Raw genomic sequence first — 26178 nt, 5'->3', positions numbered from 1 at the left:
ATTCCCAAGCTTGTACAATACCCTGAAAGCTCTGCATGGAGAATTTCACTTTATAGGCATTTTATTGTGCACACTATGTAATGAAAGTCATCTAAGAATTAGGGAAAAGGATTAACTTGTAACCTTTCTGATAGAAACATAGAAATCCTAATAAGTCACAATGAGCAGCAACCCAACATTCACCACACTGACATTTTAATCATTTTAATGCTCTTTACAAAAAAATCTTTGACATTATATAAAATACAAATTTTAAAACAACCTATTTTCAGTTTGAAAGAGTAATACAAAAAAGATCAAAATGGCTACAAATACTTTTCTTAAAAGCAAAAATATGACAACATGCATTGCTTAAATATACAAGTGCTGACACAGAATTGAGGTTCTGTATCCCTGACGGTAAAATCTGCTGGACAGAGCAGAGACATCTGAATTGTTTGTGGAAGAGTAAAGGAATCCTCTCTGCACAGGTACTACTTGTATCCCAGTGACACTCATCTCTCACCAGCTTCCAGTACCATAAAATTCAAGTGTCCACCAGGAACAAGAGTCAGAATCCAGCATATTACATCTCCCACATCACCCTTCCATCCATTTATACATAAAAACATATGAACATATTCTACATTTGAAATCACTGCAGTGTCCACTTTCATTTCTCTCCAGATGCACAGCTACAAGACTTCATAAGTTTGAATGACATGTGAATGGCAGTGTTTGCTTCAGTATTTCTTTCTTTGCAAGCCTGTAAAAATTAAAGAAATTTTTATTGGCAGACATTCCTCAAAATTCTGCAGCAACTATCAAAGGTGCTGCAACAGCACTATCTACAGATGTTGAAGTACAACCTGAGAGGTGTGAAGAATGAACTAAGTCAGACTGATCTCACAGACCCTTAACCATTTGAGCCCCAGCCTGGATCTGAGGTCTTAAAGATCAGTTAAACATACCATCTTCCTAATTTGGCTGGGAAAAGCGAATACAGCCGATCCTTCCTGTGTCCTTTCTCTGCGCTTTATTCATTCCCTGCTAGAGAAGAGCTCCTATTGCAGTTGTCAGTTCGCTAGTCTATATGCTCAAAGAGGCAAAACAGGGCTCACAGGGCTGATATCTTTGCTCTTTTTCATCTACATTCCGTGATGACACTTCCGACACTTCCGACTTCCACATGGTCTAAAGTGTTACCGACTCCTGAAATTAACCAATGGGAAAGCTTCATTTTAAGTGAAGCCATACACATCATGTACAAATGAGCGTTAGATTGCATCTACTAATATTTCTAATCCAGAGGTTTTTTGCCAAATAATCTTAAGTGTTCCTTCAAGTAAAAGAAAAGAGAATGGTCTTATATACGGCCAGTCATAGAGCCATTTCAAATTTTAGATATCACTGGTGAATTAGCTAACAAAGCTAGCCATTTAAAATGTACCTAAAAAGGCAGCACCAGGTCCTGGGAGCAGTCAGACAGCTCAGCCTTGCTGCTTTGATTGAAGACAAAAGAGACGTGACACATAAGAGGCTAAGCCCTGACAGTTCAGCTACATACTACACCTAGCTTCTTTGCACTTTGCATGCCAATTGCCTGCAGCATGGCTCTAATGAGATCTTTAAGGTCTATTATTGCCTGTTTTCCTGGTTCGTTCTCTGGTTTTCATTCTGAAACTGGACTCCACACATTTAGACAAAGGACGACAGGTTGACGGGAACTCCTGTGCTCAATGAGCCTCATTAATAATGACTAACTGCTCAACACCTGATCAGTAACAGACAGCTGTTTGCCTTGTACTGCTCCCAAAAGCATTAGACTGATGACTAAATTGGCCAAATTCAAATGACAAGACTCGGGCAGGCAAAAGAGCCCCAAAGATATTCCGTACATGTACCGTAGTTCCGTCCTGCTCTGTTCTATTTACATATTACCCATTCACATACAACAAAAAGGAGGTAGATGAACTCATGAACCATAAAACTACTCAAAGTGAATGTTCCACTATGTCAAAATAGTGCAGTACAGCCCTTGAAGTCACCCTGATGATGTTAACTTAAAAGGGCAGGCCTTGGCACACGCATATTCTCGCATGCCTTCCTTAGTACATCTTCACTTGATATCCTCCTCCCATCTTTTTCTTGAGCTGTGACAGCTTATCAAGTAATCCAACGTCCTTAGCAATATGTAGCCCGTCCAGTCTCCAGGTGCACCTTGAGACGTCCCGTTGTTCTTAGCCAACACCACAGCAGGGTGGGATTAGACAAAGAAAGCGTCGGTCATATCCAAGTCATCAGTCCGCTGAATCCTGACTGTCTGACGGGGGAGCATATTTCAGCCGAAAAGTCCCTGGAGGAGAAACATTTATTCATCTTATCCGTATTGGATTATGTGACCACATAAACATGACAATTGTCTAACGTTTACATTTATTCATTTGGCTGACACTTTTCCTCCAAAACAACTTACAATGTTAAGCTACTTACAAGTATTTACACATTTATACAGCTGGATAAATTTTACTGGAGCAATTTAGGGCAAGTATCGTGCTCAAGGGTATTAATGCAGTAGCTGAGATTCAAACCAGCAACCTTTGGATCCAACGGCAGCAGCACTAACCACTACGGTAACAACTACCCCTAAATTTAATGTTGCGACTTCCCACAAGCCCCTGCAACAGTACCTTGCTGTGTGGAGTCCATGGGTGGCTGCTTGCAGTCCTGGGCCCAATGTCCACTCACACCACAGTTGTAGCAAGACACATTCCCTGCCTTCTTGTGCTCTGTACCTCCGTTTCCCATCATGCCTTGGGTTTGATAGATACCAGCCCCAGTCCCCAGGTAACCCTGCATTGGTGGCAGGATGAGACCAGGCTGAGTCTCATGGGGGAGGCTGCTGCTGTAGAGAGGTGGAGCAGCAAGAGGGTATGAAAAGGGTGAGGCCGTGACGCTGTGCTGCTGGGGATGTGGCCCAGTCATCAGTGGGCTCAGGTGCAGCAAGGGTCCAAGCGTGAAGACAGAGGGGCCAGAAAATGGGTGCTGGAAGTACCCAGCATAGTTAGCCGGCAGGCCAGTATAGGAGCCACAGTTGCCACTACACCCACAGGAACTGCAGACGCACACTGAGGGCTGTGTGCTCACTCCACCCAGGCCTGTCTCTGTTGAGACAGGGCTGGAACTTGCAGGGGCTGTGTTGTGTCCTGCGATGACGCTGAGGCTGGAAAGGGGTGGGGCCACAGAGGTGCTTTTCACACAATAAGTGTTTTCAGGCAACGTTGCCATGGGAACAGAGCTCACTGGAGGGAAGGTTGACCAGGAGGACGAGAAGTGTCCCACACGATGTGGGGATGCAGGGGGGAGAGAAGGGGACAACTGTGGCTGCAGAGGAGGCCGGGAGACATGATGCAAGGTGTTTGAGGTGGCCGTCGGTGCTGTGCTTGTCTCTACCATGAGACCCGGGGGTGACCGAAGGGCCGTAATCGACCCTTGTAAGGCGGAGCTTGAGGCAGAGCTTGAAGCATCCTGCAGGAGGGCAGGTGGCATCTCCAGGCTCAAGCCAGGAAAGCGATTCTCCAGCTGCACCCCAACAGCCACACCCGAACACAGGGGTTTGGTGCGGTCATCTGAACAGAGAGCAGACAGGCTGGGAGGGGGTGGAGGAGGTGGGCGGGTCTTGCGGGGGCCACCAAGAATACGTCCCGGGGAGAGAAGGGGCAGAACAGGGGGCGGTAGGTGATAGGGAGACAGGGAAGATGAGGGGTCATTCTGGACTGGGAGAACCTGTGCAGTGGGCCGACAGGATCCAGTCGGTACCATGTTATTTAGGGTCACACAAGACCGGTCCCGATCACCTGATTCGGAACCCAGCTCTACACCTGGAGCAAAACAAGTAACCAAGATTTAGTCACCGAGATGATATAACATTTATGTTTTTGTTAGAGTCACAGTGTGGTCTTCATTTGAAAGCCAAGTCTGGGGTTGGGGCAATTGCTTACGTCGACGCGGGTCCTTCACCCTCTCGAAGGATTCATCACGTGGTGCCATAGGACTGGAAGGGGAGCTTGAGTAACCCGAGGAAGAGCCGCTGTCCCGAGGGTGGGTGTGGGAGCTACCTTCTACATCCACTCGCAGTTCTGCGAGAAGATCCAGACCACACACAGGCATTCAGTCATGCAGAGATTATTGGGACTGTGCCAGTGCTGATGCCCTTGAACTTGACAACAGATAGGTGTTGAAGGAACGGTTTATTTGTACCAATAGCTTACACATGCCATTGAGCTGTAGGTGTACACTTTTTGTGTTAAGAGTAGACCTCCTGCAATAGTGGTGTAATCAGGATCATCTTAAAGGCTGTTGTTAAGAGTGTGTGCAGCATTAGCAGTCTCCTAGCATTTCTTACCAGTGCAGTACCAATAGATCACCTGTTACCGGTAGAGTGACATGTCAGGGTGAGTTCAACCTGAGAGCACCAGTTACCTGCGTTTCTGACAGCGTGAATAGGAGCCATTGGGTCAGCATGGTTTGATGGCGTGACTCTGGCAACTCCGCCGCATGACACAGGAAACTGTGACACCACGTACCTCTTCTCTGACTTCTCCCGACTGGGGGGGGGGGGGGGGGAAATCGGATGCATTACCATAATACCTTCATGCAGTTAAAATCAAAAGTAAACCATTCCTATAATTATGAAATTCTTTAAGAACAAATCACAGAAGGAAACAGACACATTTAAACTGTAAAGCCATTTCAATCCATTTGGCCTTATTACATGGTACATTTTTTTTAATGGTTCCAGAATTTAAATCTAGCATCAAGACACATGCAGAACATGCTTTTAATATTTGATGGGGTTTTCATTTTTGAAGGTTTGTGTGTGTAAGAAGTTATAGCATTTTCCATGTACCAGCACACCACCTCATACTTAGGGATCCCTTGTCTCCACATGATCCCTTTGCCCCTTGAGCTCAGACTGAGTATGAGCTCTGAATAGCCTTATCAAATGAACACATTCTATGTATATCACTCTCTCTTTCTCTCTCACACACACACACACACACACACACACACACACACACACACACACACACACACACACACACACACACACACACACACTGCTATAATCGGTCAGACTCAAAACACTTGAGTTACTTGAACACAGCTGTGCTTTGAGTTATATGTATTATCCCACTCACAGTAAACTGCCCACAAAGGAGTTTGCAGCATTAATAATGTGGTACAAAAGGGCGTTCTCACTTGATTTCAACCCTGGAAATTTCCACCTTTCGACCTAGTATTAACCCGGTAATTTACCAGGTGATGTACAGTCCAATATAAGCTGATGATAAACTAATAATAAAGTACTGTAATTATGTATTTACAAAATGAATGGTGGTATCTTGAGGAAAAGTGAAATATTTAAGTATGTACACATTCCTTCTCAGAGACAAAAAAAAAAAACATTTCAGAAACATTAAGGAATCTCATAAGGTCCAAAACAACATATGGCTGAAACCTCATACTCGGCTCTTTCAAAAGCAATGTGAAACAGCAATTAAATATCCCCTAAAGAATAGCAGTATGAATGGAGACAATTCAACCAACAGTCAGAGCCTTCAGAGCCACAAATTTCCCAGTACCTCTGATGTGAAAGGCCTAAAGCTGGTTCGTCAGAATAATTTTTTTCTGACCAAATTAAGCCTTACCATTGTGACCACGTGCACCATTGTGTTAAAGTGATAGATTGATAAGACCGTGTGGTTCCAAGCCACAGTTTGGGCTGAGAGCTTGAGTGTAAAGCACAGAAAGTTCACGGAACACGTACAGTGACATAGGAGCAGGGTGACTCAACTATGATTCAGCCATTCACACTGGAGTCATGGCTCTTCTATGCAAGTAGTGACACTATGATATGACTAAGAATATATAGAGTCTGCAACCACTTTACATGCTCATCTCCCTCTCTGACCACCGGTGGTTCATTAGCAATGTGAGAGCACCCCACCTAGGAGCAACATGACACCAGTGTGACCCCAGAGAGTGTGTATATAACTGCACATGATAAAGAAACAAATATGCCAATGTATCCTTTGTGAAATTACTTTTTTAGCAGATACCTCTGTCCATGGCAATTCAGAGTGTCAGTGATTCAACTATACATTTCGCTTTCCTGACATTTAAAATACTGGGGGAAATAGGCTTTTCGTAACCAATATTTGGATATCCATATTGTTTTCAGGAACAGATTTTATAAATGGAGGGATTGCTGTATTTACACATGGCATCACTCTTGTGTAAAGCCTCAGATTAACCAGAATTATACTTCAATTTTATTCTGTTCCTTAGCTATTTTGTAAAGTGATTTACACAGCTTACTGTCCTACTTTATGAACAGTTATCAAAGTTAGTTGCTGCAGTAACTTGGTTTCTAGATTTTATTAAATTTTCCCCTCTTCCTTGTTCATTATATTATTCCACTGCTTAGATGATGGGTTTCATTGAAAACAACTTAAATCCTTCAATTTTCTTCATTTTACAACAATCCTGTGGTCACAAGTACAGTTCTATCAAGCTGGTAATAAGAGACTAACTTTACTGTAGTACAAGCATATACTTCTATTGTAAATTATAAAAACTCAATTTTAACCTAGCAGGTGAAATAAACAATCCACAGATTGAGTCCTCCTAAAAATTCTAAATATTTAATATACTTTTTGTAGAACCAAGGAGTCATGGCAAGGGAGTACATCAAAATAAGTAAAGAAGTAAAGTAATAAGAACAAGGAATGTTGTTAACAAATGAAGCAACTGATTGAAAACTATTAGGAACACTTGCAGAAGGTGTTGTAAGCAGATGAGCTGCATGTTCTCTGCAAAATATATACTATATTTGCATATGAAAATCAGCATGTGTGTGTGGCACAGCAGGTAGCACTGGTTGGCTCACAGCTCCTTGGCTGTAGGTTCTCTCCAGATTTCATAAGTGCATGATAAATGCATATGTTTAATAATTTTAGTAACATTTTGTCTAATAATGGAAAAGTCTTTATGCAGCTGGTCATGTAACATATAATGGTTGATATGGGGTATGTGACAGATTGAGTACAGTCAATCACGTGTCTATATCCAAATCTCCCCTTCTGTTCATATAATGCACTATTTGTATTGATTTTTGAGATGTACATTGCTTTGGGGACAAACATCTGCTAAATGAATAAATGTTTGGATGTGGGCTTGAATCCAGCTCAGTCTGTGCAGAGTTTGCATGTTCTTCCAGTGTTCACAAAAGGTTCCTCCAGGCACTCCCAACTGACCCAAACTCAGCCCAGAATTACAGACTCCACCTCATTTCTCTCCACTGGCTTGCTGTAGCTGCCAGTATGAATGACTCTGGTTACAGCCTATAACAGAGTCAAAGGACCATCTGCTTGATCGACTTGTAGAACCTGAGCTATCACTACACTCCAGCAAGAATGTGACAGACCACCACCTTTAGCCACTTGCTCGTTATTCCCCTCATTATTTTCAAAACCTAAAGCTTCCCATTTCACAGCCTTGGCCCTAATGTGGTGTAATGAACTGCCTCTGTCACTCAGAACTACCAATCTCCCTCCACCATTCACAAAGAGTCTAAACATGTCTTTTTGACTCAATTTCCTCTTGAGTTCTTGACAGTTTGGTAAGTTAGGCCTTCCTATTTTTATGTCACTTCTATGGATAGCTACTGTAATTTATGGACAAGAAAAACAGGGCTATTAGACAAGTTGTCTTTAAATTATTATTGTGTTATGGATCCAAGACCTGTGTCTTTTTTTTTTTTCTTTTTTTAAACTTCAAGTTGCTATGGAGAAAGTGTCAGCTAAATGAAAAAAATGGAAACGCTCCAGCTTCCTCCTACAGTTAAAACATGTTTCAGGTGAACTGCTGACTAAGTTGGCCCTAGTATATGTATGTGACTAAATGAATGTGTATTTTACATTGCTCTGTTATGTAAAGTATGTATTTTAGTGTATTTAAACTACACTTTAGGTCACCTTGGACAAAGGCGTCAACTAAACACTAAAAGCAGTCAATAGTAAATACAAACAGTGCGAAGGTCATAATTCTTCTTTTAACCCCAAGGCTGAACCTATGATCAGTGCCAGTAGGACTTCATAAATGTCCTATAACCTCAGGGGCCAGCAAGCGGTGTAGTGGCTGAGCTGTCACTATGTACTCAAAGGATGCAGAGTTGCATCCTGCTGCTGCTCTAGAAGTCTATAGAAAAGCAGTTATGAATTGTTTCAAAAAAAATTACCCAGTTGTAGAAATGGCTAAAATAAAATAACTAACTTAACACCATGTTGCTCTGGAGAAAAAAGTGTCAACTAAATGAATCAATAAATAAAAATAACTTGTGCCCAGGAACTGAAAGTGGAAAGAGAAAGAACTGCATTTGTGTGTGTTACAAAAAATGTCTTGCACCACCTCCTGGTGGAGAAAAACTGTCAACCTTCACAGGGTTCCCCTTTACCAACATGATACTTGTGCCAATTAGTCATCACCCACAATTATGCTTTTTTTGTTAAAGCTTTATGATAAAAATATTTTCTGTAGCTATAATAACCATGTTTATTTTATATCAAACCAAGATTCCAAAATAACTAACTACCCACTCAGCCTCAAAAGGAACCGTAATACAATGTTAAACCAAAGTATTAAACAAAAACAATGAATTTAGTTAATAGTAATCTCCATCTTTTAACACTGATATCTAAATACCAGGCTCTGAAAAGGTTGGTCCTGTTTGAGAGAAAGTAGCAAGACACAAAGGAACTTACTTTTGCAGTTCCAGCTGGGTTTTCAGCTTTTTTTTGGCCCCCTGAGTAAGGTCATATTTGTTGAGGTCCTCCTCTGTGAGGGCTAGGAACTGAAGGAGTTTTAAAGAAAAAGAGGGCACAGAGAAAACGGGTATGAGGAAGGAGCAAAATACAGTTATAAGAACAGGAACAATGTGTTGAAAGAAGGACGGAGGGAATAACTATTAAATTCTTTTTTTAACTGCAACAAAAAGTATATATAGTTACTGTGCATCTTCACACTGTACATGATGGATTTTCATCAACTGCACACCTTTGAATGCTCCACTCCTCCACTTAACTCTACCTACCTTCTCCATGGTTAGCTGCTTGAACACAGGATAGTACTTGTGCAGGCGCAGCTTGCGCAGCCAATCCAGGATGCCATTTTGCTCTGAGCTGGGTTGGGGGGCAGGATTTAAAGGAGGAGGGTTTAACGGGGTTGTGCAATCCCCAATTGCTGGGACACCTCCAGAAGATGGGAAGGAGGTGGCCGAGTGGGGCTGGATAGAGCACTGAGTACTGATGACTGGTTGGATGCTGGCCACTCCACAGACTGGCCTGGGGGCCACGCAGAATGGTGGGAAGTCAGGAGAAGAAGGGGCACGGTGAAATGAGAATGAGAGAAGAAGAGACAACAAAAAAGTTGATGACATCTTCATTTACAAAGCTTTGTACTACAGCTGAAGAACCTGTGCAGACATAGCAAAAAAAAAAAGGGAAGGCAGACAGACACCATTTTATTTGTTTCCAAGGAACTGGTTTAAAACTGTTTAGAAATTTCATTGAGTCAGCAAAGAGAATTGCCTGCCAAATAATGAATAAAAACAGCACAACAACCCAATAAAAAAAGGCAGCAAAGACTATTTACTTCCATATAACTGCAACTCTTTTCAGTATTATTATTGTGACAAAAACAATTTGTCTAATATTATTGTTATTATCTTGTTATACATGTATTAAATCCTGGAAGGGTTATGGTAAGGTTATCTAGCATAACCCCTGCAGGTGGGTGCTATGACCTTTTAAAAGAAACATGGTAAATAAAGGACAGCCTCAGTTTTGTTGCCCCCAAAAGTAATTCTTTGTTCCCAGGGCTCTGGTGGGCATGTGCTTTGTAGCTGCACAGCAGAAACATTGTACTGAGAGAAGGGTTATTCTCTGATAACTCAGCACATATGGGGCTGCCTATAACATACAATATTGCTCAAATATTCAGTTTATAGTGATCATGACTGAGGCCTGTAATATCAAATCATTCCATAAGAGAGGGGAGGGATTGGGTTGCATTCCACAGGCTGGGGTGGTAAGGGGCTACAGAGGGATGTGAGTGTTTCTGCATGTCTGGCATGACTTACCTAGGTAAACCGCTTGCTCCTCGATATTGTAGCGGACAGCCAAAATCTGCGGAGGGAGAAGTGTTCATCGATGAAAAAACAACTCTTACTATCTGACAGTTACATTCCTACAAGACACTTCCATACACTGACAGAGGTAGAGTGCCTTCCGCTCAGCCTGAAGCGACAGCACAGATCATCTAAGTATTGAGAGTTCCACCCACTCATTCCTCAACTTACTAACACACCTGAGACCAGAAGTCTATTCTATTTTTTATAAACGCAGTGACTTTTACCATGAATTCAGTCAATAAAAACCTCAGTATTTATGCAGACATTCCTAAATTTATTACTGGTTAGGGTCTGTAAAAAGATTATCTATAATAATTTTTTTTAAAAATTCTCAGTAAAACATTTAATTATTTTAAATTAGCTTCAAACAAAATTAAAATTAATTTCAAATGACTAAAAATAAACTAAATCTGTAATTTCCACAATGAATCAAGGTGGCAGACCAATTCATTCTAGAAGGATTTCCAGTGTTTGTCAGCATCTGGCCACTTTCAACTTTACTACCTACATAACAACCAACATACTAACAACCAAAAGGTTACTAATAAAGATGTCCCTTGATTTATTTGCAGGTTAGCTTCTGGAAAATTCTTAAAGCTCTTATATATACAAAAATCTTTAAAAACCTTTTTTTTTTTTTTTTTTTAAATCTCTGATTTATTTCATATATAACTTTAAGCTACATTAAAATTAAAACTCATTTAAAATGACAAAAACAGTTGTTACAAACTCCTATTTAATACAAGACTGACTGATTCATGGCATAAACATACGCAGTGTTTATCATATTCTTATTCATAACCAACGTTCAGAAATACCATACATGAGCTATAAACACTGTGGAAGGGAAATGCGTTTACTCGGTCCACATTTCTATTCTCTCCGAGTACATTTTACTGCCATCCTTTTGGTGCTGTAACGCAGGTCACTTTCCCTCCACAAGACAAATTTCACGAAACACAAGTGAAGACAATACAATCAAAGTAAATAACTTAAAAACTGTCTATCTTCAAAAATTCTGAAATTTCTGTAGCACAAAGAGCCATTCTATACCAGTCAATATTCTGTGGTGTTGAAAAACATTTTCCTTTACGGTAATTATACTGATGTGTTTATGATCAAACTTGAATCTTGATGTGCCTGCGGATATTTGCGTGTCTGCAGTCAGTTTAGAATATTTTCAAGCCTCCAATATCACCAGACTATCATAACTTTTCATGGCTTTCATGGAAACTCAGGCATGACAGTGAGCTTTGCCATCCAGATTTCAGGGTTGCCCACTGACTGAAGCCTTCCTATTCATCCTCAAGAGAAAACACACAAAGCCCACTGATGGCCATGCCGCAGACCTTACTTGCACTAGGAGTGAACTGGGCAGCCAGAGTAGAGCTGAAGAACTGCCTGACCTGGTCATGCTTGAGTAGATGCTGTGGTAGCTTTGTAAGGCACCTAGGGGGAAACAAAAAAATAAAAAATAAATAAATAAATAAATCTGACACCCTTCATCTCATCACCAGAGAAACTCTTCTTCTCCCAGGTGGGACAATGAGTTCAAGCATCTTACCTGGGGTCAGGCTGAAAAGCAGAATCCAAGCTGGAGGAGGGAGATGGCCTTGAAAAGTTCTCATCTTCTGGGAAGAGCTGGGTAAGCTAAAAGCACAGCACCTCACATGAGTCCACACTGCAAAGTACTGAAGCACAGAAGGACTCTGGAGAAATTCAGTACTTACAGGGCCACATGAGAACTGCCTTCTAGTAACAAGTTCCCACTTAGTATTTAATCATCACTCCACACCTGGTTAAATTCCTCTGTCACGCCACTGAATGTTACTATGCACACCCACAAAACTTTCCTTGCTACATCATGGGTCTCAACCTGCCTGGAAAGAAGTTCAATTTCTAAAGCCTGTGGATTTAGACAAGATAAAAACATATAAAGCCACATGCCATTGAATGAGGTCTCCCTTCTCATTTCATGTCAGTCTGCACTACATCTGCCACTATGTTAGTTCAGTCAAAAAACATCTTTTTGAAGACTCCTTGAGAGACAAACATAAATGATAAATCAAATGGGGGTTCTCCAAATAGAGAACAGCACCCAGTCTGTTTTGTTTTAAAGTTCTGCAATTTTAATCTACTGCTGCTGTTCACCTTTACCTTTTGCAGCTGCAGCAAACATTATCCACCTTCAGTATCGCTTCCATAATCTCTCTGGAATGCAAAAAAGTTAACTGTCCTTTTCCTTAGTAATGTCTCCCCAACAATGTTCTGTTTTTATCAGTATATCCTAGAAACCAGGTATGCCCCTTTCCTGCTGCTACACATTGATTACATTTTAATAAAGCACAATCTACTTCCACCCTTCATTTTTCCATTCTACTGATAATTCATTCTGCACTTTCTTCTACTTTATTTTTAAAGCATATGTGAAATATTTTCAGTCAATACATATAGCAAATTTTTACATTAAGCTGTCATAAACCATTATTATAAACCACATTCCATGGATGGGAAAAAAATAAAAACAAAGTGCCAGCATGAGAAAATTTTCTTTGACCACTACCAGATCATCAAATAAAATGTAGTAAAATCTATCTAAGCATCTTTTGTCAGATTTTCTAAATCCATAATTACTTAATTAAATACTGAAAAACTCCTGTCAAAAATTTCTGCATACCTGGAAAACCTACGCAATACCTGTATGGTACGAACTGGACAGAAAAGTAAAAGTAGAGCAACCAACAAGTGTTCTACATCTCTGAGAATTACTGCAGAAGAGTTTGGATCAGCTGATATCTTGATCAAACTTGTTCAACTGTTTCAAGGAAATGTAGAAAAACTTTTGACCAGAACTATAAAACAAAATGCCATTTTCACTGAGAATTAATCAGTACTACTCCGGACACATTTAAAGCTATACCTAAGGCAGAGACAAATTGTTCAGCACAGAACATTTATGTGAGCCCTTTTGCTATCACTTTAATATATTTATATAATGACCTCTTATTTATTTCCTGGGCTGTGGATTGAAATCAATTTCGAGTTAATAAGGTGTAGTTTCCATGTTTGCCCTGAACCGAGTTCCCTCCGTGGGCTTCAGTTTCCTCCTACAGTCCAAAGACATATGTTACAGGTGGACTGGTGACTTCAAATTGCCCACAGTATATGAACAAGTGAGTTAATCAGTGTGTGAGTGAGAGAGAGAGAGAGAGAAATTGCCCTACAGTAGACTGTCATTGTCTTTCTTTAAACCTAGTTTTGCTTTGCATTGTTGTGATAAATGATGGCTTTACACTATGATTAAAAAGTAATGCAATTTTTGAGAGATGTTTGCAAGCAGGTACAAAACTACAAGACGACAAATGCCCAAAAGAAGCAAAAATACATGGTGGGGGCTGCTCAGCACTACCAAGACTTGTTCTTTGAATTGCAGTGTCTTTTTTCATAAGGTTTTTCTTCAAGCATGAGTTGATAGCTTGTTATGTGAATTTTAGAGTACAAATTACACGTACCAGTAAGTGCAAGTTCTTATAACTGAGTGCTTGTTATGTGAGGGAAGTATTTGAGTTGCATGATCTTTCAAAAAGAGTCTTCTTAAGAACAGTACAGTCTCACACCTGACTTGAACTTTACCTTGGAAAGAAACTCCATGACCTCCTGACAAGTCCGGGAAACAAGTGACACTATGGAGTCAGACCACAGGACCTGGAGACAGGGAGAGGATTATCATCATAAGGCCTCATGTTTGTTTTGCATCACTTCAGCCAGTAAAGAAACAAGCTCATACATGTACTATTGTTCTCCAATTATTGCTACCAGTAGGAGAAATGACTGGCTCATTGTTAACAGGATTAACAGATTACTGAATTTCATGGTTCTCACTAGGATTAGAGGTTTGTGCCTTGGCTTCTGATAAATTTAATACCAGAATGCAGGCCAATGTGTCCAGAGCAACATAAATGCAATAAAGAGAACAATGCAGTTACAGGGGGATAAAGATGGAATTAAACTCCACTCCTACATCCATAGCCTTGAGGAGTGATGTAGAGATAGTGGGGGGGGGGGGGGGGGGGGGGGGGGGAATTTTGCATCTTTTAGCCAACCAGAGAGAGAAATATTTCCATTCTGTCTCAGTCAGAAACACAATGCTATGAGCCTTTGCATCTGACAAGGTAATTTGGGACTACATCAGAAAGTATCTCACCCATCATACAAAACCTCAGCCTTAACATGCTGGTCTGACATATTATATATATATAATATGGTAATTTTCATTTGACCTTTGCTTTCTCTGTGTCACACCATGGTATACAGATGTGATCCTTCTCCAGAGATCCAAACATATACAGAGGATGGTCCAAGGGCAGAGGTCAAGGTCCATTCCTTACATCCTCTTCTCAAAATATTAGTGCCACTAATCACTTCAATTTCAATTTATTGTCATGGAGCACTCTTTTTTTAGCATTGACACAGAGCTGAACAATGATTAAAAGCTGGAAAGTGATAAAACAGTAATAACACATAACAGACTCTGATAAGAACACCAGCTGGCAACCAAGAAGAGGAAAACAAAATTACTCAGAGCCATGGAGAGAAATTAACCTTGGTAGTCCAAGCGTCAGTCACTACCCACCCGTGCTGCGCATTCTAATGTAGTTACAGAGGACCTGTGTAGAGATGTCTACAGCTAAAGGGCCAGAATTACTAAAACTAACCTGTCTTAAGACGATCTAAACCCAGCTCACGTTCTCTATTAGTGGGTGAACAATCCAGCGCTTGGTGAATTCTGCTTCATAATGATAGGAAGAGCCGACATCGAAGGATCAAAAAGCGACACTGCTATGAACGCTTGGCCGCCACAAGCCAGTTATCCCTGTGGTAACTTTTCTGACACCTCCTGCTTGAAACTCAAAAAGCCAGAAGGATCGTGAGGCCCTGCTTTCACGGCAGTTGGAGCCTACAGAGACAGGCCCAGGTGGCTGACCAGTGGGGATAATGAGTGGTCACCCATTCTCTCTGACTGAGGGGATGCATTATCAAGGGTGTCCAAACGTATCACATTGCCCTGTAGCATGTTAAACAATTTCTATTTGAATCCTGAACATTTCGCTGTCATCTCTACAAGTAAATCAATAAAACAAGAGCAGAAACATGCTATCCTTTGGATCTACTGTATGCTATGTCAGCATCAATCATTATATGCAGTCTGTTGTGTAAAAAGGTAGTATTGCTCAGTAGTACTGCTTAATTTTCATTATCAAACTCACCTCAAATGAATACTCAGTTGGTTTCTCATTCTTCTGTATCACACCCTTCAGCTCTATCCTTTCAATTCTGGCTAAAAACAAAAATAAACATGTTATTTTTATTTAAAAACAAAGTATGCAAAAGAAGGATAAATTGCTTTTGTCATTTGGACAGGTTAGGACTTATTTTCCAGAACTAAAATATTATAATTAAATGTAAGTGAGGCTTTGGGTAGCCTGGTTGCAATTATACCTCAGTTTGGACACTTTAAACTGTAAGGCAGTTATCACATAAAACCTCAGAGAAAGAACGAAAAACTGGGGGACTGTTTTAACTGGACTACACAAAGAATTCAATGTAAAAAAGGAAAAAGACTTTTACTGCAGTACATACACACTTGAGGATGCAGGTGTGTACATAACACAGCAGAACACCACTTTTCAGTCTTCAGTCATTAGCATTGAATAAACACTCTGTGGCAGCAGTACGACATGAGGGGAAAAAAGTGAAAATGCAGAAAGCCTCAAAAAAAAAATAGGGCCCAGACACCATCTCTCCCCACTCAGGCAAGGAAGGCTCCCAGCCTCACGGGCAAGCGCCAACATATCTGGAATGTACCGGAGATCAGACAGTCCAGTCTATACCTCTGCACACTGAACCATGCAACCTACAGTGCACACCCTGCCTCATTCAATCCCACAATTCTCAACCTTGTACTTCCCGATCAACAACGCAGGGATACAATGCCCACACGCAACCATGTACTGGGTTGTAGTAGTGTTAGTTGACTTGGGGTCTAATCGGACAGAAAGCAATCAGTGAGCCTTCCAGGAGATCCCGGGGGGGGGGGGGGGGGGGGGGGGGCAGTCAATCTGACCTCACTAGGTCGTATAGTATACATCAACACCTGCACAAGCTCTCCCCCATGAGTATGATTTACAAAGCCCACCAGCTAAAGCCTCCTATTTTTAGTCACTGCATGCATAAGCCATTGAGCAATTCAACCTGTCACTCAACAGCAAGGAGTTCCATTTGCATACCCCTGCTGAGCATGTTCCATAGGGCTCCACATTGAAATCAGCAGGAACAAACCCCCCGAAAGGGTCTTCGACCTTTCTCTCCACACTCCCAGGAGCTCGCACAATGCACCAAGTGAAAACTTTTCAACAAGTCAAAGGAACGCAGCTGGTGACATGCCACCCACATTGGTGACCTTCGACAGGGGGCTGTACAGTGAATGTACATATCTCTACACTGAAACATCCAAAGTACCACGTCAAAGCTAACAGGTCCCACCCACTGATTGTCCCTCCTTTTAAAACTCAGCTCACAAAAGCTAATGACAAAGTACACGAGTTGCTATTCTCAAGGAGAGAGAGCACAGTTCAGAAAAACATTTTAACAGTTGAACTCGTATTTGAACTGAACCCCTCACAGCCGAGAGTCCACAGAGATGACAAAAAGGTAGTACAGTGGGTTGTACAATTAAGGTGACCAGTTTAAATCCTTGGAGAGCCTCTGCTGTTATATTTAACAGCAAGTTATATAACCTGAAAAAATTAAATACATCGTACAATATAAATAACCAAATTTAAGATGCACAATACACTTCAGAAAACAATGTTTCTACAAAAGAAACAAGAACACCAAAACAAAAAAAGTTCACTGTTCTAAATTCAACATAAGTGCTAAATTTCCCTACCTATCAAAAAGGAGAAAAGTTCCATTATGCTTGTCCAAATTAACTGAATTACACTGAATATAGTGGCATTAAGTTGCTTTCAGGGAGCAGCTTGTTTGGGTTCTGCAGCTGAATTATGCTGTATCCTGTATGTCAGCCTAGGATATGCAGTTTAGCATCCTGTGTTCACACCAGATGAGTGTCTCACAACCACTACTGTAGCCTGCTTGATGAGCTGCATGTGTTTCACCTAGGTGTTAACATATAATGTTTGGAGCAGGGCAACAGTAAAGAGGGAATGGAAAAAAACCTGATGCCTAACCCAGAACTTTCAGAACTATAAAGAGTATAAGGCATGGAGACAGAAGTGGTATTCCCAAGTGCTTCTGGATGAGCTTAGAAAATTGCTCCAAGTTCTGGTGCCAGTGGAACATGTCAGGAAAGAGTTTAGGGGACCTTCCTAGGGAGCCACCTAATGCACCTCAGCTGAGCGTTCAATATGCCAAGTCTCAGCCCATCTTGGAAATTGTGCCTTCCAGCAGCCATCCTTGTCCACACTGCATTTAACATTACCTTTTTCTGAAACACAGTATACATGCAGTGTTTTCAAATTCATCTCCATTTCAAGAGCCATAAAGCTTCTAGAAAGCACAGTCACTTCTGCCTTTTCCATCCAAGACTTTTGAAAGTGTTTGATAAAGAAGTATTCTGAAACATTACGCTTTCCTAATTTAGGAAACTGTCTTCACCACATAACCAACGTGCCAAGAGACAACACTGGCAGCAAGAGTGCGTGTCAGGCAAAAGCACATTCCTCCAACATCAAATTAAATAATATCACATAATGGAGGGGATGAAGGGTACCTCTGGCACTGACCGGCTGATTGTACCACCCCCAGTGACAAAGACGAGAAGGCAGGAATGCTCGCTCAGCGAAACTGGGGAACAGGAGCTATTTCGGGGCCCTTTACTGCAGGGCCACTGGTGCAGGCTGTGCTACGCAAGTGAAGTCGTTGGACAGCGGTATGTTTAGCTCTGGCATGTGCTGATGAGTGGGACCGTGGCCAGGCAATGAGGTAATGCAGTGAACCAAGCCCATGCCAGGGGACGGGTGTGGGCAAGCCAGTCCCGAGTATCCTGCAAACAGTCACAACCCCACGACTCGCTACTGGAACTGCAGTCAGGGCCTGAAGCTGTGTGCATGCTTCAAAAGTTGGATAAACATATCAATCATTAAACACACAACTCACACTGAACTCATGCACACAGAGTCGCTCCTGTCAGTGCATCACATCGTGGAAGATTTTGGAGATAGAATATCTGGAGGCAAGCCTGTAGACTGCTTGAGGTTAATAGCTGCAATGTTGTTGAACTGTCATGTGGTCCACCACAGGTCAAATCCAACCCAGCAGTAAAGCCCAGACTTGAATGTGCTCTCCCTACATGGATCAAAAACATCTGGAGCATCAGCAGGGAAGTCAGCCAAAACCGAATGCTATGGATTTCCGTGAGAGAAGCCAACATTTCTGATCTCTGAAATAATATACCTTGGATTCTGTGTCTGTGCGTGCTTTTACATATCCAGTTACCTGCTTAATTACACATTGTCTGTATCAAAAAAGTCACTTGACTCTACCACTTCTGTCGCCTCACATTTCAATGGACCTTTATGTTCCTCAGCACCACCAGCCAGGTCTCAAGGAGTATGAAGTACAGACACTCTGGGATGGAAGCCAAATAGACAGAACCACACACACACCACCTGAAAAATGAATGGAGTATGCTCCTCTTCACCAACCTACATTTATCCTTTCAAAACATATATTCCACACCTCATGGCCTCACCCCTCATGGTCCAACACCCAGTATCCCCTTCACAGCGGGGGCTTTCCACACTCACCGGTACCTGACATCACAGGGTGATGTCATGGCTTTCCTAGCAGGTCTGAGTCATTTGTTACTGAGAGCAGTAGAATGAGGATGAGGAACCAGCAGAGGGTGAGACACAGAGGAAAGATGGACCACTAGAGAAGACTTTGTGGGCACGCTGACCATAAGAGCTTCCCTTTGCTACCCGTCTACCAACGTACCTCTCCTTTATGAAAAAGGCACAAAAAAACAGTCGGCAAAATCTCAGACTAAAAGTTAGGCTGCCAGCCTAACCACAACCAGCCAATAATCTCTGGCTAAGGTTCTCGGTGGAACACAGAGTCACTCTACTGTCCAACTTATTAAGCGAGATGTGGGAAAGAATCTCTTTACATTCCTCAGGGAATTTTTTTGGAGGTTTTTAAACTGTGAGCATGTGTGTACATGTTCTCCAGACACTTGTCTGTTTGTGTAGCACAAACCACAGATTTCTCCATTTGAGTGACATGAAATCCTTCCACTGTGAAACTGTTGGGAGAGCCTGAGTCTATTTTAAGTTGGCAGATTTCTTGCACAACAGATAAAAAGAGGAAAGAGAGGACTGTTACTCACCTTTAGCGGGTTTCCCTGTGTGCACCTTGATCAGAAGGTCCTGATAGCAATGTACTGAGGCTGGAGGCTGGGCATCCAGGATGTTCCCTTCATTTCCTTGTTCTGCCTTTTCATCTTGGTGCAGCACCTAAAACAAGGGTAAATAATGGAAAGCAACTCATTCTGTTACCTCCGCACAGACTCTCAGAAATTTCACTGCCTAGACCAAAAACAAAAACAAAAAAAAAAAAAAAAAAAAAAAAAAAATCAAAATCTACATTTTTAGAATAGCTTGTGACAGTTTTGTTCATATTGTGGGAAACTGTGGCACAGAGGACTATATCTACCCACTCAGCTGAGAATATATTTAAAAAAAAAAAAACTTGGAGATGCACTTTGTGGGCTAGTACACAACAATGGAATGAGTCAGCTGGTTTTATATTGCAGTGGGTGGCAGGTAGCAGGGGTGCTACGACCAGACACGTTGCACGTCCAAAGACCCTGTTAGTGTAACTGTGACTAGAGCTGTTAACCTGAAGCATTTCAATCAAAAATCCCAAAACTTTTATCAAATTGCAAAGATTGCCATGAACGCCACTTTGTCCAAGAGTCTGCTAAGTAACTATAAAGAAAAAGTAACATGATATAAACCACAGACATACACTCTCACCCAAGAGATTAGTCAGATACTGCTTCTTTTGTCATTCTTTAAAGTCATGGTGCCACTCAGGAGACCAGTCCCAAGGCTCTCTACTCTCCCCTTCAACCAACTGTAAACCCAGCCCATTACCCTCTCCTTATCATGACCATAATCTAGTTTCCATTCCCCTGACAGCATAACACAAATCTATTTATACTTTAGCTACTAATTAACACACAGTTTTTGTGCCATTCAACACTAAAAAGGATATTTTAACACACTGAGAAAACGACCAAATATGGGAAGTACAGTCTGTAACCAGAATATTTTTAAGAAAAAGGTTTAGATAGTCTCTTGAATGGAAAACGACCCAGACTGTCAGTGTTGTCTCGACATCTGTCTAAAATGACCATCTGGACTTTTATACAGGTCCTTGACTCCCTGTAGGTTATTTAACCATTGCTATGTTTGTATTAAAAAGAAGCTGCATATACAAAGTAAAAAAGTTCAGATTGAAGACCACTGAATATTCTCAACTCCCACCCTCCTCTGACTCGGGCAACTGGATCACTGTGCCTCATGCTAACTGGAGCAACACAACCACCAACTCTGAAACCAATTACATCTGTCTTTCCACTGCACGGCTGCCACATCCGATGCTCACTCCTGCCAAATCAGCTCCTTCTGCTTGGGGGAAAAGGAAAAAAAAAAAAAAAAAACCATGCAGCTCTAGGACCAATGCTGTGGGGGCAGAGACAACCTCAAAAAAAATCATCCCCTCCTTTGGCACTGGACCAATCAGGTCGGATAAGCATGACCAAATCCTCACCCACTCCTGCAATAGTTGACTGGATGAGCACCACTGAATTTCTGTCACCACACCACACTGGTCATTTCATTTCTATTAAAAATTCTTGCAGATTTTGAAGAAGCACAGGGACATGGTCCCAATCATCAGCTAACAATAAGCAAAACATCACATGCTGCTCTCGCACAAAGGATGGGACTGCCATTAAACAAATCCAGTGAAAGTAGATAAGGTATTCATATAACCATATATTGTAAAAGGGATGAAAATGCCACATGCAAAAGGGGGAGGAGTTAGAAGATTTTAACACTTTCGTATGAAGGTAATTAAGGAGTAATCTACAATGGACAGGGCAGTTTCTCCTTCCTGGTGAGTCACATGGGAGTCTCAACAGGGTTTATTTCACCATGAAGAAATGTGCTGACCCAATCTTACCAGAGGCCAAGACTAACAAAACAGGAAAAAAAAAAAAAAAAAAAAAAAAAAGTTTCCTCCAGTGTTGAATATTTTTCCCCTCAAACAGATGTATTTACAGTCTCATCTCTGCGTCCTTTAATTAAACACAGAGACGCATGTTCTGTCCCCAGCTAAACACAGGGATGTGCACCACCAATGGGGAAAACATATCACATTCAGTGATGCTGTGTGGTCTCCTAAACAGAAAAATATAATGCTTACACATACACAATTCTCAACACTGATCTGCTCCACATTTACAGTGTCGCACAGAAATGTACATGCACAAAATTTCAAACTTAGTCTCTTACACATGCTCACCCTCTTACACACACAGATCATGAGATAGTAGGGCTGGTGAGGGTGCTCCTTTGCCTGACATTCTCAGCACAGGATGATCACACACAGGCAGTGGGAAAAACTCTAAGCTTTGCATGACTCCACACCATCATCACAAAACCAGTACAACATACTCTGGGAAAACCCAGATCCTAAACAAACATCACCCCCTAGCCAGTAAGGAATACCAGTGAAACATAAGAGATTTTACATTAACCTTCTAACTTCCACTTTATACCACTGAACAGAAGAATCTTTCATCATCCCTACAAAGTACTTTAGAAAGTAGTACTGAAAGACAGGAGTCTGAACTAAAGCTCTTCAATTCCTGGACTGGAAGAATGTAATCCAAAAGCACCCAATTTTACATGAACCAGTAGAGTAAATTACCCTGTCTCGTTCATGGTAATTCATTAGCACAATGTTGCCCTTCAATCTTAAGAGAAAAGGGGAAATCTGGTGCTCTTTAAATTTTCAGCCAGCCTTGGCTGAGACAGTTTATATGCAGGTAGTAATATTACCTAGGTGGCTAAGTACTCAACAAAACATTCCTGGTTAAACTGATTTAGCTTCATCGGTCACTAATGATGATGCAGGTATGTCAAATGGAATGACAGCAGCTTTTAGCATAGTGGTTAGAGCTGCTGCCTTTGAACAAAAAGGTTGCAGGATAAAATCCCATCTCCAGCTGTAGTACCCTCAAGCAGGGTACTTACCCTAAATTGCTCCAGTAAAAATTACCCATAGCAATAAAGGGGTGAAAAACTGTAGGTACCTTAAAATTATAAGTCGCTTTGGACGTCAGCTAGAATACTGTATAGCTAGCTATGACCAGGAATGAAGACTGCATTCCCAGCATCTATGTTTAATTGTTAAAGATGGTTAGTAACACTTTTTTAAAAATATACTACAGTAAGCTCCCACAGAAGTCATATAGTTTGAAAACTGATCCTCGCTGTGAAATAGCAAATGGGGGGGGGGGGGGAACACCTTTATGCACCATACATTGTGAGATGTAACAGAAGGGTCCTTTTGTCACTATCATGGCTGAGCGTATTCATTTTTCCTCTGGTCATTTCAGGCTGCAGAAGGGCAGGGTGCTGACCCCTCGTGGGTGGTGCTTTAGGTCAGGAGAACATTAGCTCTTATCCCCTGGAGGAAACTCCACTGCCAAGATGTACTCATGATGAGACACCAAAACAACTCAAAAAGGCATTTTCAAGACAAACAAAACAAATGAATCCCTCACACGGAGAATCCCCAGCAAACAAGTCCATCAGTGCATCAATTCTGAATATTTACTTTTCCCCCATTCAACATCATGTGAGTCACTCAAGATGCTGTGCAGCGTATCCAAATCCGGAACAAAACACAGTTGGTTTAGTAGAAACTTTCCTTCAAAAGCAACGTACGACGATGTTGCAATTTTGGAAAATCTCGCAACGTAATCAGAGCGGCATGCGAGAGAGACACGGTAAAGGCTGCCCGCACCAACCTTGCGAGCACATGGATGCTCGGCGTGGCCCGAGCCGGCGGAGCCGGCGCTCGCGTAGGCGGGCGCTGCCGCGGCCACGGCGAGCGGCCCCGATCCGCCGCTCGCGCGATGCTCCCCACAGGTGGCCTGCAGGATGCCCTGAACCTGCACGAGCTGCTGCCTCAGCACCTGCTTCTGGTGGAAGCTGAAGGCCGGGTGGTTGGAGGCCATGGTGAACAGCAGGAGGAACTGGTCTCCCGTCTGGCCGTCGTTGAGCTGCAGCCCGTAGTTGTTAATGATGGAGTCTATGTGCGTGAGGGTCCGGAAGAGCACGCCGGCCGCCTCCCTGTTGTCCGAGTTGAGCAGGGCCAGGGAGACGAGAAGCTTGCTGCGCACCACCTCATCCGTGATGTTGGTCAGACCAGCCAGGTCGGTGGGATTGTTGGCCTTGATCTCGGCGTCCCTCAGGGAGTGGTAGTCCTTCCGAGCCAGGTCCTCCAGGCAGGATCCTAGGAAGCGCAGCTCGACGGGGACACAGAGGTCGAGAAGGCCACACAGGAACTCGGCCCTCTGGGCAGAGCTGAGCTGGGAGAACCAGCGGTACACACCCTCCCTGTGAACGGTGCTCCTCTTCTCCACCATCTTCCCACAGCCCAGGTCACGCAGCGCTACAAGGCGCTCCTAGAACATCCGCCCCCAACTTCCCAAGTACGACAAACCACTTTTGAAGGAGTTAGAGAAGAAGTGCCACCACTCAAGTGAGAGCGGTTCCCCGGGCGCCGAAGAAGTGTCCGCTCGCTCGCTCACGTGACCCGCTTCCCGTCAGTTATTCAACTTTGTTGTACAACAACCCAGCGTGTCGTTCTCTTCCTGAAGAGGAATCCACATTACTATTAGTAGTAGTAGCAGCAGGAGTATTATTACTATTATTAGTATTAGTATTCGTATTCTATGCAGTTATTTCGCCGCGAAGCGCAATCCTCCGGTAGAGAGCGCCGCGCGAGCGCGATCAGCGCGCGCGCCCTCCAGCCATCGCTCCCCCCCGTTCTGCTGCTCTTCCCCACGTCTTTCGATCGCGGGGGAGACACAACACAAACCGAAGGCGCAAAACACGGCGAAACACAGAGCCAGTCTCAGCGTGGCGGGAAAAAATACGGTCCACGTCCCCCTTCCGACAAGAATGCCATCTTCTCTCCGGAGTTAAAGCGCACTCGTTTCAGCTGGAGCCCCCGCGGTGACACGCGTTACACCGTTAGGGACCGTCGGCAAATGAAGATCGCATGTAAACTCCTCCAACTTCACACTGTAGTTTTAAGACGAAAAGGGGGGTTTTATTTAAACCCAAAGTAGACAACGCGAATATTCATCTTATATCGAAGAAGCATACAGAGTAGTTTTGTTTCCCTTCCTCTCCGTACACATGGCAGGATTCTCCACAAAGGGATAGGATACCCTCTTCCGCTTCATATCGACCCGTCCTTTGAAATGGAGCAAAACAGCTGTCCGCTTAAGCGCTCCATACTCTACACTTTATCCCGCCCCCGCTGCCTGACTGTTAATTCCTATTGGATCTGTTGTTTGTCTGCAACAACACATTGTGATGTGATTGGCCAAGAGCATCCACACTCCACATCGCTCTCACATGCGTTCATGCTTATGTGGATTCTGACAGTGAGATGCAGGTTTCATTAAAAGCCAGCGCCCCTACTCATGCTGTTTAGTCAAAAGTGAACTACAGCATGTTTCTGAAGTTATTAGAGACGTCATTATTATCTAATCGCCAGAACATTGTGAATCGACATCACCGTGAAAGCTTTAACCCTACCAAAGGCGTGAGGTACAGTGCTAGAAATCAACCGATTCTTCTCGGTGAGCAAAACCGAACTCCCTTCCCCTAGCGCCTCACGCGTGTGGGATACGATGATTGGACGTCGCGTACGGGGACGTCCGCGCGGTGTCGTTCTGATTGGCCAAATTAACGTCAGTCTCGACTTTGTTCCTATCCATGTATTTTTATGCATTTCAAGAACTACTCAAAAGGTAACGAACACTTGTAATGAAAAAAAATGTCTTCAGATAAGTACTCGCGGTTTTCCAGCAGCTTCAAATACTAATGATAATGTTATTTTCAGTATTCTAGGTAATCTAGGAGATTGTAGGGATGGGGTTGGTATTCTTAGAGGCCACTTGGGTTAATAAAGGAAAATGTGTAGCAACTAACTAGTAGAAACAAAAATTTCACAGCTCTCTAAGAGCATTAAGAAGAAGAAAAGACAACAATGACTTTTTATCTTTTACAATTCGGATGTCCATACGAGCTCAATCCGAGTATCCGTGCAGTGTCTGAGAGCGACTGGTAGGTGGCATCGTCGCCCCACTTCAGAGCGCGCGCTGCGCCGCGTCAGTCTCGCGCTCTGTTCAGTCCACACGTCCGTGTTCAGCTGCAGGCGTTTTTTTTTTTTTTTTTTTTTTTTTTTTATATATATATATCTATCCCCATTTTCAGCTTCTTTCAAGAAGACGCAGACAATAACTGTTGCGTATCTGCGCTTTTTATTCTTAATGGTTTGACTGGAGAGGCTTTAGACCTAACCAAAAACTGATAATACCAGTACAGTACGATTTAATCTGTAAATATACTACAGGTGACTTATGCTAAGCTACTCACGAATCACCTCTTTTACTTATTCAACCAAATTTGCCTCAGTCAACACAGACATGTTTTATTCTTCAGGTTTATTCAGTTATTCTGTATCAAGCAGCCGTAAGTCACAGGCTTGATTCCCACCCCTGGCTGTGTAGTTCCCTTGAGTGTGAGGTACTTACTCTAAATTGCTCCAGT

The 26178-nt window shown here is 42.5% G+C and overlaps 2 protein-coding genes across 4 annotated transcripts in view; one reads left to right on the top strand and one right to left on the bottom strand.

The window, feature by feature from the left end:
• Positions 1 to 299: 299 nt before the first annotated feature.
• zcchc14 (zinc finger, CCHC domain containing 14) lies at positions 300 to 24803 on the bottom strand. Its single transcript, XM_029253793.1, has 13 exons — positions 23358 to 24803; positions 19641 to 19767; positions 15499 to 15569; positions 13865 to 13936; positions 11796 to 11881; positions 11586 to 11680; positions 10181 to 10226; positions 9134 to 9383; positions 8805 to 8893; positions 4462 to 4586; positions 3981 to 4118; positions 2670 to 3860; positions 300 to 2335 (listed from the first exon to the last, which is right to left on the bottom strand). Exons 1-13 carry the CDS (start codon positions 23976 to 23978, stop codon positions 2280 to 2282), a joined length of 2967 nt encoding a protein of 988 aa, XP_029109626.1. The 5' UTR covers positions 23979 to 24803; the 3' UTR covers positions 300 to 2279.
• Positions 24804 to 25073: 270 nt separating this feature from the next.
• Positions 25074 to 26178, top strand: part of jph3b (junctophilin 3b) — a 37255-nt gene continuing 36150 nt past the window's right edge. The window contains exon 1 of one of the 3 annotated variants that reach the window (XM_029253774.1): positions 25074 to 25205. In XM_029253774.1, the coding sequence (XP_029109607.1) occupies positions 25076 to 25205 (130 nt within the window). In that variant the 5' untranslated portion in view covers positions 25074 to 25075. Of the gene's footprint in view, positions 25206 to 25307; positions 25377 to 26178 lie in introns of those variants that run through there. The other 2 variants (XM_029253776.1, XM_029253775.1) reach the window with 2 other exon arrangements.

Source organism: Scleropages formosus, chromosome 7, assembly GCF_900964775.1.
Source record: "Scleropages formosus chromosome 7, fSclFor1.1, whole genome shotgun sequence".
In the NCBI taxonomy this organism is placed as follows: domain Eukaryota; kingdom Metazoa; phylum Chordata; class Actinopteri; order Osteoglossiformes; family Osteoglossidae; genus Scleropages; species Scleropages formosus.
The sequence above is the reverse complement of the archived record's forward strand: the minus strand, read 5'-3'. Positions and strand labels throughout refer to the sequence as shown.